A 14,825-nucleotide genomic window follows, 5' to 3' on the forward strand; every position below is an offset into this window, starting at 1 on the left:
AGCATCTCTCAGTGTCGGTTAGCTTGTGAGAGGTGTAAGCACAGGGTTGTAATTTCCCTTGTGCATTTGCCTGATGCAGTACTGCCCCCACTGCCACATCACTAGCATCAGCCTGGACACAAAAGGTGCATCCATGTCTGGGTGTTTTAGGACCAGTTCCTCTGCAAACAGGCGTTTCAATTTCTTGAAAGCAGCCTGACACTCCATAGTCCAGTTCAAAGGTTTGCTAGGTTTGGGCTTTGCCCCTCCTTTTGACTTTAGGAGGTTAGTGATTGGTAGAGCGATCTTAGCAAAAGAGGGAATAAATTGATGATAGAAGTTAGCAAACCCCCCAAAAGCTCTGTAACTGCTTATGTGTGCGTGAGGCTTCCCATTCGGTGACAGCTTTAACCTTTGCCGGGTCCATCTCTATCCCTTTGTGGGAGATTCGATACCCCAGGTAATCCACCCTCTCCTGAGGAAATTCGCACTTGGATAATTTGGCATATAGTTCTGCTGCACGTAGTTTCTTGAGAACTGTGCGAACAAGCTTCACGTGTTCTTCACCTGTTTCCGTGTAAATAAGGATATCGCCTAGATAGACCATTACGCCTTTGTAAAGATGGTCATGTAAAACTTCATTAATTAACTGCATGAAGACCGCTGGCACCCCCCTGGAGGCCAAACAGCATTACTCAAAATTGGAAGCAATCAAGGGGGCAATTGAATGCAGTCTTCCACTCGTCCCCCTCCTTAATTCTCACCCGATAGTATGCTTCCCGCAGGTCCAATTTAGTGAAAATCCTCCCCTTCCCTAGTTCCACCAGCATGTCCTTCATCAGTGGTAAAGGATAGAGGTTTTGGGCCGAAATGCAGTTAAGATTTTTAAAATTAACACATAAACAAAAGGAGCCTTTTTCTCTCTGAATAACACTGGGGCTGCTACTTTGGGTCTCGCTGGTTCAATGAAGCCCCTTTCCAAGTTTTTATCAATGAATTTTCTCATTTCGTCCATCTCCATAGCGATCATTGAATAAATGGGGTTTCGATAGCTTCACCCCAGGTAGAATATCAATGGTGCAATCAGTGGCCCTGTGAGGGGGCAACTTATCAGAAGATTTTTCACTGAAAACATCTTTCAGGTCCCAATATTCCTTCGGGATTCTTTCCTCCCCCTCAATTCTTTCTTGCCCTCTGGCTGCCAGGTTGGGGCCAGCTTTATCTGGCTCTGGATCCTCCATCCTCCCCTCAGGGGGTGTGGCCGACCGAATTCATAACCACATATCTCTCCAGTTAATGAATGGGTTCCATTTCCGGAGCCAGGGGAATCCTAAAATAAGGGGCCGGTCCATTCCTGGGGCTACAATAAAAGTTATCATCTCTTGGTGGGTTCCCAACCACATTTCGATGGGCTCAGTAGCAAAATGAGCAGGACTGCCCCCCACAATAGAGCCATCTAATTGGAAAATGCAATTGGGATTTTTAAAGTTTTCTGTTTCAACCCCATTTTTTCAACTACATCTGGGCTTATAATGCAACGTGAGCAACCAGAGTCTAAAAGAGGCAGAAATTTCTCTTGGGTGCCAGAAGAGGGCACTCTAAGTTCAACTGGGATAAGCATGGGCCCCGAATGGGAACTTACCCAGCGGTCTGCGTCCTCAGAGTCACTGTTGTCAGACAAACTGGGGCCTCCGCTCCCTCCTTCCTCCAGCCCGAAGAGTCGAGAAATCTCCTCCTCCCCGTCAAACAGGTTCCCTTTTCTTGCTTGGAGGCTTCTCAGGCTTTTTCTCTCTCCGGTGGGGTGGAGTGATGTGGGTCAACTTGACTCGGCAATTCACAGCACGGTGCCCCTCCTTCCCACAGCGGAAGCAGACAGAAGGCTTGGGTTTGCCTGTGAATCCTCCCCTTCCTCCTTTTTGCACCTTTGGGAGGGGAGATTTGGTGGGAGGTGGGGAATCCTCCGCTTCTCCTTCTTCCTTGTAATGAAGTCTGGCCAAATCAACCTCAACATCTGCTGCAGCCTCATACCAAGGTTCTAAGCGGTGGGGGAGTCTCCTGTTTACACAGTGCTGGTAAACTTCTTTGTTCAAGCCATCCGCGAAACGATCTAACAAGGCCTCTTCAGACCATTCTCTCGTATAAGCTGACAATTCCTGGAATTCCTGTATATACTCAGGCACAGTCCTTTTGCCCTGTCTAAGGGTCGTAAATTTAATTCTAGCCCGGCGCTCGGTGAGAGGGTCATCAAAGCGTCTTCTCAGGGCTGCCATAAACCCGTCAAAGTTTCTTAGGAGAGGGGAGTCACTATTATGTAATCCAACCATCCATTCAGCTGCCTTCTTCTCCGGAGCCATTAACACTATTCTTACTTTAGCTTCATCTGAATTCAGGTCAGGTCCATATATTTGCATATAATTCCAGACCTGGATTAAAAACAATCCCAGTTCTCTGGGCTCCCCAGCATATTTTGGAGTGGAACCTTAGCCATTCAGTGTCGCCTGCCCCCCCCCCCCCCCACTCTCAGAATGTCTCTAGCTGCAGGGGGTGAGGTCGGTGCTGGGTCTTCTTGTGTACATTCCCCTTCGGCCCCCCCAGACTCTCTTAAACTATGTAACGGGTACCTTTTCTCTAGTTCCTCCTCAGGTCCTCTTTCCACACCACTCTCTCAAGCCTGGTGTTTTCCCCACACTTCTTCGAGAAGTTTCATGGCTTGGAACATCATGAAATCTTCCTCTTCTGATCCACGCCAATCAGCAGCTGGTTTTCTGGGCCTCCTCATTGTGACTCCAGTTACTGGTTCTTCAGGTTCCTCTTTCTGTCCCACTCCCCAAGTCCACCTGGGTTGAACAGTAGGTTCCTCCACTTGCAGGTCAGCCAGCATTTCTGTTAATGATGGTGCTGCAGTTGCTGCCATATCCTCCTCCTGGTCACTGCCATGGAAAGACATTGTTTTTTCCGTTGAGTGCACCCCCCTCAGAAGGTATTCGCTCCGGGCTGGGTGTGAGTGAGACTCAGCTTAATGTCAGGTGCCTCTTCGTTTAATAATCAAGAAAGAAATAACACAACTCCATGTTTCAGAATTAAGTGTACTTTTACTAATTACAAACGATGAGAAGCAAAACAAAGCTGAGTCTGAGTAAAAAGGCGCTAAAGCAATAGATATCATGTATGATTCAATCCCCTCCCCATGGCACCCCAGTTCATAGTCCAATAATAATTCACCCAACCATTAGGTGGGAGATGTCTTCAAAAATCATCATCAGGTTGGAATGCTGGACAGTTGGCCTTGGCGGGAAACTCCCTTCTTCCACATGCGCAGAGAGATGGTCAGAATACTCCTAATAACAATCCTCCAGTACATAATCATTCCCCTCCCAAATACCATACCCCCCTCCCTGTTTCAATGGCAGCCGAAAAGCAGCAGTGAAGCAGAAGCTGACAAATACTTTCTTTAACTTGACCTGCACTGAAAGTGTAGGGACAGCACTGTTCCCTAGTCTTGTTCTTGAGAGTTCAGTTATTTATGCCACACACTGTTCTACCAACTCAAAGTAGGACAGCTGCATATTAACAAAGCTATGAAAAAGAGCCCTAAATGATTACTAAGATATTCTTACATTCATTTTGCTTAGGATGAATATACTGTAATCTGTAGAGATTCTCAGGCATCCAAGTCATGGTTGTCCAAAAGTCCTTTTTTAGGAGGCAACTGAACTTTCTTTTCTTTTGAAGACATTTCACTTCTCATCCAAGAAGCTTCTTCAGCTCTGACAGGATAGTGAAGTATAGAAGGATTTATATTCCTTGCAGACAACTGGTAAACTCCATCCTTTTAGAGGGTTGTTGAAGCATTTGAAGGTTTAGTGCTCTCTTCAGGGTTACCTGAGTAGTGCTCCTGGTTCCTGTAGTGTGCAATTTTTTTCCTCTGGAAATCCATTCCTATTCCCACACAATGCATTCAAAGGGTGTTCATCCCGAATTGTATAGCTAAAAGTCGGTAGAGATTCTCAGTCATGTAGGTCATTGTTGTCCCAAAGGTGCTTTTTCGGGAAAAAGCACCTTTGGGACTATAATTTGATGTAAGACATGGTAATAAGCATTGATGTATCTACCCTGAAATGTTTTATATTTCAATAATGTTTAAAATAATAATTTTAAAATGCATTTGTTTAAAAAGAGAAAAAGATTGTAGACTCTCATTCTAAAAATGCTCAACCAGAATTAAGACTCAAAATTATAAGTTTTAAGAATGTAATTCCAAATAACACGGCATTATTTGATATTTTTCCTGCAAAAGCCAACCAAGTAAACTTTTTAAAATACCAAAGAATAAAAGAAACATTTTTTCCCAGGAATTGGCAGAGATGAAAGTGCCTAATCTGACACTGACTTCAATTCAGTATAGCACACAAGCCAACTATAACCCTTCAAAACATTCTAAGCAGACCAAAAGAACCAGAAAAAAAACAGGAGTCATCTGCAATAATAGTCTCCTGGCCCAAAGCCTCGTGACCCCCCCCTGCCAAGTGCAGCTCACCTGTGCCGGGAGGCACCTGGTGGTGTTGGCGGGTCTCCATGAGAATGGTCGGTCAGATTTGGCACTGCCTCCTCCAGCCCAGGTGCAGCCAGAGCCAGCTGAGTGCCCTCTGCACTCAGAGAAGGAGGCAGTGCCGGCACAGGTGAGCTGCACTTGGCAGGGGGGGGGTCACGAGGCTTTGGGCCAGGAGACTATGCCTCTTGGCGCAGGTGAGCCCTGTTATGCTGGGCAGGGGGGTCGTGAGGCTTTGGGCTAGGAGCGAGCAAGCTGCAAGCATGGCTGCCCCACCAAGAGAAGCGCTTGCCAACATTGGGTCCATTGCCTCCGAAGGGCTCCTGGCCCAGTCTCTGGTTGTGGGGATGCCAGGTGGGACCACCTGAATGGCCATTTCTTTCCTCCCCTCTGCTTGGCCTCCTGCAGCCGTCTCATGGCGTGCAAGTGGCGCGCTGCCTGGTTCACTTCTCAGCCCCTGCGCACCCCCTAGGTGAGTGGGTGACCCCTGGGAGTGTGGCGCCACTGGGCGGGGACCAAAAACTGCCGCCATCTTCACACATGCAAGTCCAAGGGATGTGTTTATGCAAAGATGGTGGAGATGATGGTTCTTCTTGCTGGCCGATTGGAGCTGAAAAGTGTTTTGTTCTTACATTGTTGCCAAGCTCCTGGAGAGCCATGCTCATGCTAGCAATCCGGAGGGCAGTGGGAACCAGCTGCTGCCTCCTAGCTCAGGAGCCAGCTGGGGGAGAGCCAGGCAAGGGCAATGGTGCTTGGAGAGGGCAAGGTTAGCGCACTCCCAGCCGCACGCTACAGTGCCTCTGCGGGCTCAGGGCAACAGACTCAGCTGCAACTGAGACAAGTTGAGGCTGCGGGGATCCCTCCGCATGTTGCATCCCCCTCCCAGCCTTCATCTGCACCATTTTCAGGAACCCTGCTTGCTGGACTGCCCCGTCTCTGCCACGGTACCGAGGTGTGGGCAAAGGCTGGAAAGGGGATGCAACACATGGGGTGCTCCCCGTAGCCTCGGCTCGTCTGGGCTGCAGCTGAGTCCTCTGCCCTGAGCCGGCAGAGACACCACAGGACGTGGCGGAAGTGCACTAACCTTGCCCTCCTCGAGCGCTGGAGGAGCCTGTTGCCATAGCCCCTGCCCGGCTGGCCCCCGGCTGGCTCCTGAGCTAGGAGGCAATGGCCGTTTTCCCCTGCTCTCTGGATTGCCAGCATGAGTGTGGCTCTCTAGGAGCTCGGTAACAATGTGAGAAAAAGCACTTTTTGGCTTTCTATCTGCCCTGAGCCAGGAGGGGCACTGCAGGGTATGGCTGGGAGCATGCTAACCATGTCCTCTGTGCAACACATGGGAGATCCTAGCTACAGTTTACTTGTGAGCGCCATTGGCCAGGAGAGACAGGGAGAAAGACCAATGATGCTCACAAGTAAACTGAGGATCCTGTGGGATTGAGCCTCCCTGCTCACATCTTCATCTGAGGGCATCGCTGGCAGTCACTTCCTGAAGTCCATGCTCTTCCCGCTGCAGCTTGGCCTCCTCAATGCACGGAGGCAGAGGCGGCTGTTTCGTTTGCTGCCTGAGAGCTCCGGGTAGTGAGCAGCTGAGCGAGTAAGCCAGGATCTGCTGGCTGCCTCTAATCTGCAGTTTACATGTGAGCACATTTACTCGTCAGCATGGTGCTCATGAGTAAACTGCAGATTAGAGGTAGTCTTTGCAGAGGTGGTACCAACTCTGCTCTGTGATACTGGGGACCCTGCCAGCTTTTGGGGCTGCTGCTCGCCGTATCCTGGCCAAAGATGCGTGGTAAAACTCCCTGGTAGTTCTGGGATGCCCCAATGCCCCTGCTGCCATTGCTGGGATGGGGACGGGCCACTGCCCACCGCTGCTATCACTCCTTCCGCTGCCACTGCCCTCTCTTCCCACCGCCCTGTTCTTCCACCACCGCCCTCTGCCCTCGTGCACACCGCAATGCTTATCTGTGTGTGTAGGGAGGAGGAGGCAGTGGATGCATGTGGCAAAGGCAAGGCAGGGTGAGCATCCAAATGGGCGGACCAGTTCGGGGGCATGGCCAGCCAGCGGTCACTGCTGGTTCTGCAACCCAGGCTGACATATTACTACCGGTTCGGCCAAACTGGTCTGAACTGGTAGGAACCCACCTCTGTTATAGACAGATGTAGCCATAGTTTCGATTGGAAAAAGGTGACCATCCTAGACCAAGCCAAGTTCAAAAATGCCAAGGGTCAGAGCTGCTACAATGATGCAATGATGTAATGATGGGAATGAGTCAGCAAGGTTTTTGGCTGTTATCTCTTTAAGAGCCTGTATAATAACAAGAGGCCCTGCTGTAATTTACTGATTGTTTGATTTCTGCCTATAGTGCGTCTATGTATAGTATATATTCTTTTGTAGATAAAAAACACTATTTATTACAAACCTCTGCTTGCTGTTATTGTCCTGGGTTGTCTCATGAAGTAAAGCTGTGCACACTCTGACATCAAGGAATTTCTAAAAGCCTGGCACTCTGATGAATCAGCCATCAATAGACATATAGACATTAACAATATGAATATGTTATGCAAAAGGGACAATCACACAGCCAAAAAAGGAACAAAAAGACCCAAGCACCTCTCCAGCAGCAATTAGCACCCAGATCAGCATATATTAACTCCAAAGTTAACATCGGACCAACAATCAAGTAAACGATACCCCAATCAAGAAATTGCCAAAGAAGCCAACAGGAAACAACCCAACCAAAGAATCTCTAAGACCACCCCCCACCAACACTGACAGGCAAGCCACCAGAATATAAAGTGGCAGCAAATTGCACTCCTTACTAGCATTGTCAATGTTACATAGTTTGAGTAATGAAACATCTGCAAAAAAAAACAAGCAACCTCAGAGAGCACCAAGGACCCTTTATGTCAACCCTGAGCTACAAATGTTCTCCTTTATTAGCACTGACTTCAAAAACTATCATTACCATGGCAGACTTAATACAACATTAAATCCAAAGAAGCATCTCCCTCTTCCCTTGTAAATACAGCATTAAAAAACATCTTTTTAAAAGCATAAAATCCTACTTTTGGAGATGTGATTGTCTATTACAATTTTCTTTTTTAAATTAAAAACAACTACCCTGTTTTCTGACTTAAAATTCAGAAAATAGGAATTAAAGGATGTTAAAACCAATTATAGAAATAAGGACCCATTTGCAATGGTACAAAACATAGTTTAATCATTTCCACAAATGTTAATATGTAAAGTTGAAAAATTAGGCCACCATACTACCACAATTCTGAGCAGGGGCGCTGCTGGCATATAAGGTGTCCTTGTACAGAATTCTACCTAGTGTGTAAACTCATCTTTTTTTTAACCTTGCAACTGGCATATCTCTCATTCAGGGCCATTGTGTGATACACACTTTTATATTCTATAAAATAAATCCATTCTTAATATCCTGCTTGGCATTTGTTTAACCCATATAAAATTCATGTTCCTTTTAGAGATTAGGTCATATCTTTAATGAAAAAATGACCTTTAACATTGGCTCAATCTGCAAGGACATCTATAATCAAACTAATTGGTAGTAAGAAAGCTGATGTTCCTACTATGGAAAATTTAAAATTATGCTTCCTGGCAATAATGCACTAACAGACAGATTGGTTCTTATTTAAGACACTCCTGCAAAAACACATAATCCTTGTAAGATCATTTTATTAGCTCTCAAAATATTGGCGATGCATGTCTGTGAACTATTGCATTTGACTAACTTGCAAACATTTTAGTTTATATTAGAAGATGGAACATTTTTATTAGCATAAAAATTAGGTTTTTACTGTTACTGAGGAACAATATTATAATAAAGAAGTGCAATATTTTCAGAAGCATTGCACCGGCCAGTATGAAATGGCTTGGTTAATAAAGAATTACAACTATAACAAACAAATGGATGCCAGGAGAATGGAGCAGTAGATGCCATTCATTCTCTCTCTTGAAAAAAGACAGGACAGACAGAAGGTGCAAAACAGCCTTACCATCATCAAGTGAAGAAGAATTACCCATGATAAAGGGATGTAAATGGGGAAAGCTTGAAGAAATATGAGTGGAAAGAAAAAGAAAGGCACCACTGGAAATGTAGAGAAAAAGAAAAGAAAAAAGAAAAAATTGTGAGGAGAAACAGATCTATACACACACTTAATAACAGGAATAACTGTTTTTTCCCTTCCAAAGCTTTGCATGTATGAATCATAGATTAAAAAAAAGAAAAAAGTTCCTTTGATACAACATTCACATTAAAAACAAATAATGTTTACAATCCAACTAAGACACCTTTCACTAATTGCGCTCTAATATAAATACCTGAAAGTCTTCACGCCAAGAAAAATATATTAAATAAATGCATTCTTTGGGGAGCTATAGTCGTGTGCATAGGACAATATCTATATTAATTTGACATTTAAATAAAACATTTCCATAAACAAATTAATCTCACATTTCTAGTTTGTGTACCAGAGTGAAATAATATTGCAATATTATACACAGTGCAATACTATGCTTCATTTCCCTCTGTAAGAAATGAGCTGGTAAATGAACATTTTGTTGTTTCACCATTGCTGAATTCCTGCATAAAGTTGAAATTCAGGCTGCAATGGCTCATGATATCTCTGCCAAGTAACATACCAAGATGGTGGTGAGAACATTTCTCACATCTCATATATTTCACCTTCATCTCCTTTGCCCTCCCTCTGTCCTCAAATCTACTCTAACATTACTCATAATTAATTGATTCTATTTTTATATTTCTTTTCTCCATTTTCAAGTAATTAACAATTTTAAATATTTCCTCTAGCGTCACAACAGATACATAATGTTTTCATTTTTATTATTGTGTACATAATTCTGTATCTCAAAAAAGGCTTTATTTTCTTTTATTATTTCTAAATCTTATCAAAATACAAAAAGACATTGAGCAACTTCACAGTATAAAAAGCAATATTGCTTTAATTTTCTATTATTATTCTCATTTAGTTCTCTGACCTTCACTTATGTTATCTAAATATTGCAATTGTAATTCTGATTCAAAGACAAGAAAACCATAATGTCGCATGGTAGTATTTTATGTTCTTCAGTCTAAGCTAATGTTACAGATCTGTTGGACTTCATGAACAGCTAATATTTATAAGAAGCAAGTAATCCAGAGAATATCAATTCAAGGCTGGCTTATGGCTAATAAGAACAAATGAACCTAAACCTAAATATTTCAGTATGTATTTAGTAAGCAAAAAGCAGAATATTAAATACATATTAAAATACATAATTCTTTTGTAATTTCATTTTCTGAAATCATTCTTTTTGTTAAAAAACAGCTTATTATTTGAACAACTGCCTATTAAAGCCATATTAAAAGTATTATTCCAAAATAAAGATTAATTTCTGCCCTATTTTAATTTTAACAGTATGAGCTTCTTGAAGAAATCATATCATAAAAGTAACACAGCATGCTACCAATGTTATGTAGTAATGCTTACAATTTAGAATACAAAGATTCTCCTCTTACAAAACCATGTCTTCTGGAGCCCAGTTGTTACAGAACTGAGTGATTGAAGCAGATGATACTAGAATATTTCCATATGAAAATGACACTTGGTTTGCTAACAGATATGTGATCACAGCAGAACACCTCACTTTCCAGCCTAAGTATCTTTGTAATTTGGAACGCTTCTTAAGGACAGCAAATTTATGAAAAATGTAAAAGTAACCATTTTAATTTTCTCAAGATAGGAAATGTGTTTAAAATGCTTCACAAAGTCACCTTAATTCCTAATAACTAATAAGTTAGTTATTACAGAGCTCTACTACTTCTTTTGAACTAACAACCATTAAAGATAAATTTTAAAAAACTTTAGTTTTTTAAAATAACTTAAATAATAAAATAGTATCCAATTAAGCAAAAATTGCAAACATTTAGAATATTATGGATCACGTTATTTGTGTTTCATCAAGATATAAAAGTATACAATGATTTTATAATAAATATGTCAACTGATTACAATTCAGAAATACTCTTTTTATATAGCAACTGGATCATATAAATGTAAAATTTACTTCAACTTACCGATGTCATTGCTTCTTTCAGTGGATTCCTTTTCTAAGGTGCCGGACAAAGAACAGCTCACCAAATCTACTTTTGGAATTTCATTCCTGCAGTTAGAAACAAGAGAGGTATTCATTTAAATGCTTCAATCTCATTTTTTAGCTTCGAAGAAAAAAAAGCATGCTTCTATGCCACTTCAGTGTCACCGCAAACTGTCAGAGATACCTATCTCTCATAAAGCAGCACTCTACTTGGATTAACCTTATCTTGTTTCTCCTTAACACCTGTCAAAAGAACTTATTTTAGATACACTAATATCCTAAATGATGTCTTAAATATTAGATGTGCCTTGATACTGAAGATAACTTGTCCGTAATCTGAAAAAAGATTTCAGCCTCTCTCAATCATATTACATGAAGAAAAATTAATTCTGCAAACTCAACTGTAAAATATATGAGGTGCCCAGCTGCAACAAAATGGTTAAGCACTCCCTAGGTATGTTGCTAGATCCTTTAGTATGATTTTTATTAGCATTAAGGGTTTGAATTACTAATACACTTCTACTGACCATCTGAAATGGGAGCTTTTTGCATTGTATAAATGGGTAGAATTAAAAGGGTTACCTTTCCTTTAGACCCAATTATCTGAGGGTTTCAACTCAGAAACAGGTGGCTATATTTTTGAAAAAGAAAAAAATCATTCACATTTTATAAATTGTGCCATTTATTCCAGTGGTGGGTTGCTAACCGGTTTACTACCGGTTTGCTTGTGCTCGTACGCACAACGCTTCTGCACATGCACTGAAGCATCTGCACAGGGACAGAAGTGTCCGGACGGGTGGGCAGAACCTCCCGCCACAGCCACTACCGGTTCAGTTGAACCGTGCCAAACCGGCAGCAACCCACCACTGATTTATTTCCAGACCAGACTGAGCTGATGACTCTTTACTTCCCAAAACCACAAGCTCTTTAACAAAACATCCCATTTGTTGAACATTTATATTTATCTGTAGTATGTGAATACCTTGATTATTATTAGTTTCATTCTTTCTTAAAATAGTTTAGACTCATTCTAGATTATATAGTATGGAATTTTTATGTTTTCCTTCAAGTTAAAGATGCAGAATAGTCCAGTGCATCTTTTTCACTGGAAGATATGATCTTTATTTTTGAAACATGTCTTCTTTTGAAATGAATTATAGAATTTGAAAGGGATGTTGGAGATCATGTAGTCCAACTCTCTATCCCTGTGATGGTGAACCTATGGTACGCGTGCCACAGGTGGCACACGGAGCCATTTCTGAAGGCACGTGAGGCGTTGCCCTGTCAGCTCCAATGCGCATGTGCACACTGGCCACCTGATTTTCGGCCTTCAGGAGGCTTTCCTGAAGCCTGCAGAGGGCAAAAAACAGACCAACGCTCAAACTGGAAGTCCGGAGGCTTCAGTGAGGCCTGTGCACATGCACGGGAGAGTTATGCGCGCATGCATGGGGGGAGGGCATAGCATTATGGGTGTGGGCACACACATGCACGAACCCCCTACGCTCCCCCCACTTTTGGCATGCCTCGACAAAAAGGTTAGCCATCACTGCTCTATCCCATCAGCCATGGTGGCACAGTGGTTAGAATGCAGTATTACACTTATTTTGCCTACAGCCAGGAATTTGATCCTGACCGGCCCAAGGTAGACTCTGCCTTCCATCCTTCTGAGATTGGTAAAATGAGGACCCAGATAGTTGCGGGCAAACATGCTCACATTTGTAAACCATTCAGAAAGTGCTGTAAAGCACTATGGCACGGTATATAAGTGCTATTGCTATTGGGGATTTAATATTGCAGCATTGTTGATGACCATCAACAATGGTCATCTGGCTTCTGTTTAAACTTCTCTAGCACAGTCACCATCATCACCACCCCTTGTAATGAAGCAGCTCTTTTTTATTTTTTTATTTTTAAACAAACACAAACGGACAGAACAAAAATAGAAAAACATAAAAGCATCTTCCATTACAAATTATAGAAAGTGTGTCAGTTGGTTACAAAATTTCTATGCATCCCTTCCATAGTCATCACTTACAATTTATATCAAATCACATGTTTTTAAATCAAGTATATTTATATACATTACTATTATTGTACCTCAACTTTCATTTGACTATAATTGTTTTTACATTCTTTTATATGATTTAACTTTAAAGTAAAACTATATAATGGCATTCCATTAAATCCTCCTAAAATAATCCAATGACATTACATCTTTATAACATATTCTAAATAAAAATTAGTTGTATTTAATAGCAAAACTTTTAAAACACCTCTCATGGTCTCCATTTGTAGTTTATATAAAATTTCATTTTATCAAACAAACATACATACATACATACACATACACATACATGTGCATTATTCTCATTGTTAATCATTTATTTGACTATAACTATTATCACTTCATTTTATACATAATACTCTAACTAAGTTTGACCTAATTCTTATTATACGCTTTCATTACATCAACCTGTATCTTTCCAGTAATAATGCAGTCTTATGACTCTTGCCATTTGTAGCATTAGTATTCTGATTACTTTCTTGGTAAGTCTTGTATGGACTTCTCTTCGCAACTTGTTGCTCATTTCGTATCTTATAAAAACTCGAGACCCTTCATCTGCTCCTTCCATCAGTTTGTCTTTGGTTATCACTGGTGCTTCTGTCAATATTTTTCTCCTTACCTCCATCAATTTCTCTCTCTTTTCTTCTTCTATACTTTGAAATCTGGGGTAGAGTTCCAGTCCATCTATCGCCCCTTTCCATATTCCGCTCTTGCCATTTCCGACCACGCTCAGTTTGCTGTCAACACCCACAATTTATTTATCTCTTTGCTCATTTTTTCCTCAATTTTTAGAACTCTGTCCTCTGCTTTCTTCATTTGATAAACGTCCTCAATTTTTCCATCAAATTTTTCTGTTCTATGTTCTATATTCTCCAATCTCTTCTCAATTGTCTCTGTTACTACTAATATTTTTTGAATTTCAAATATATTCAATTTCAATGTTAAGTTTTCTTTTTCCTCTTGTGCCATTCTTCCAACTTGTAAACACTGCTACTATAGCGTTCAAAGCTTTTTGTTAGATTTCAAGCACGTTCATTATAATATTTCAAGTCAAGGCTTTGTCTTCACTCCCATCCAGCTTCTGATAGAACTCTTGAAGAACACCTGTGTAAACAATCTGTGCTCTTCCTACTATCACTCTCAGTAAGCAAGCTGAAAAGCCAGAAAGAACAATGTTTCCAAGCTTCCAGCCTCTAAGTGGCAGTGTTACTTCTTTTCCTTCTATTGTTACAACCCTCTTTATGTTCCTCTTTATATCTTCTTTATGTTCCAAACTTTTTAAAAAACTTAAATGGAGAGAAAAAACAGTCCAATCAAGTATTATAAAAAAAGAAATTTTTTAATCCATAGGTATAAAAAAGAAAAAAATAAGAAAAACTAATCCATTCAGTTTAAAAAGTAGGAAACACTTGCAAAAAATCCATCCATAAAAAGAAAAATTAAAAAAGATAACACACTAAGTTTATTGTAGCTTAATTTTGCTGCTTGCTCTCTTCTGTCTTCAATTTTAATTTAACTTTGATATTTTTTTGGGGGTAGTCTCTTTTCTAATAATAAAATTTCCTCACCAATTTGACATACTTTCTCTTTCTGCTTTCTTTCTGTTCCGGAGCTGTCCCAACTTCAGCAGCTTCAATGGCTGCATTTCTATTGTTGGAAATAAGAGCTTCTCCTGGATCAATCAGGGATTTTGTGGTGTCCCTGAGATCAGCAGGACGTACTCTTCTCTATCACTTTTTAAGAGGCTTTTTTAAAACAGCTAAGCAGAGTCATCCACATGGTGACTCTAGCAGCAACTATCGCAGCCTGGCTAGAGCAGCTCTCGCCTTTTTCTTTTTACATTTTCACATTTTCATCGTGGCAGACAAGAGGAGAGTTGAAATCCTCTGTGACACAGCTGGGAAAGGTATGTGGGTCGGACGGAGGGAGGGGAGAGGAATTAAAAATTATTGAGAGTTTGTTTGAGAAGAGAGGGAAGGGGAAGAGGCAGGGAGGGCAGCCTCGTTTGAGAAGAGAGGGGCAGCCCGCCAGCAGAGGCGGGTCTTTTACCCGCCTCTGCTGGTGGGCTGGCCCTTTCTTTCTTTTGCCTGCTGTGCCCCCCTTCCCTTTCT

General features: G+C 41.6%; 1 protein-coding gene across 7 annotated transcripts in view; it reads right to left on the reverse strand.

Annotated features, from left to right (window-relative positions):
- The window catches only part of SH3KBP1 (SH3 domain containing kinase binding protein 1), a 202,541-nt gene that overhangs the window by 26,225 nt on the left and 161,491 nt on the right, over positions 1 to 14,825 (reverse strand). For all 7 annotated transcript variants that reach the window (XM_087726412.1, XM_087726410.1, XM_087726411.1 and 4 more), the window contains one exon: positions 10,630 to 10,715. In XM_087726412.1, coding sequence (XP_087582538.1) covers positions 10,630 to 10,715 — 86 coding nt within the window. The remainder of the gene's footprint in view (positions 1 to 10,629; positions 10,716 to 14,825) is intronic.

This window comes from Thamnophis sirtalis, unplaced genomic scaffold (assembly GCF_051295495.1).
Source record: "Thamnophis sirtalis isolate CommonGarterSnake01/CBP01778 unplaced genomic scaffold, rThaSir2_p1.2 scaffold_12, whole genome shotgun sequence".
NCBI lineage: Eukaryota > Metazoa > Chordata > Lepidosauria > Squamata > Natricidae > Thamnophis > Thamnophis sirtalis.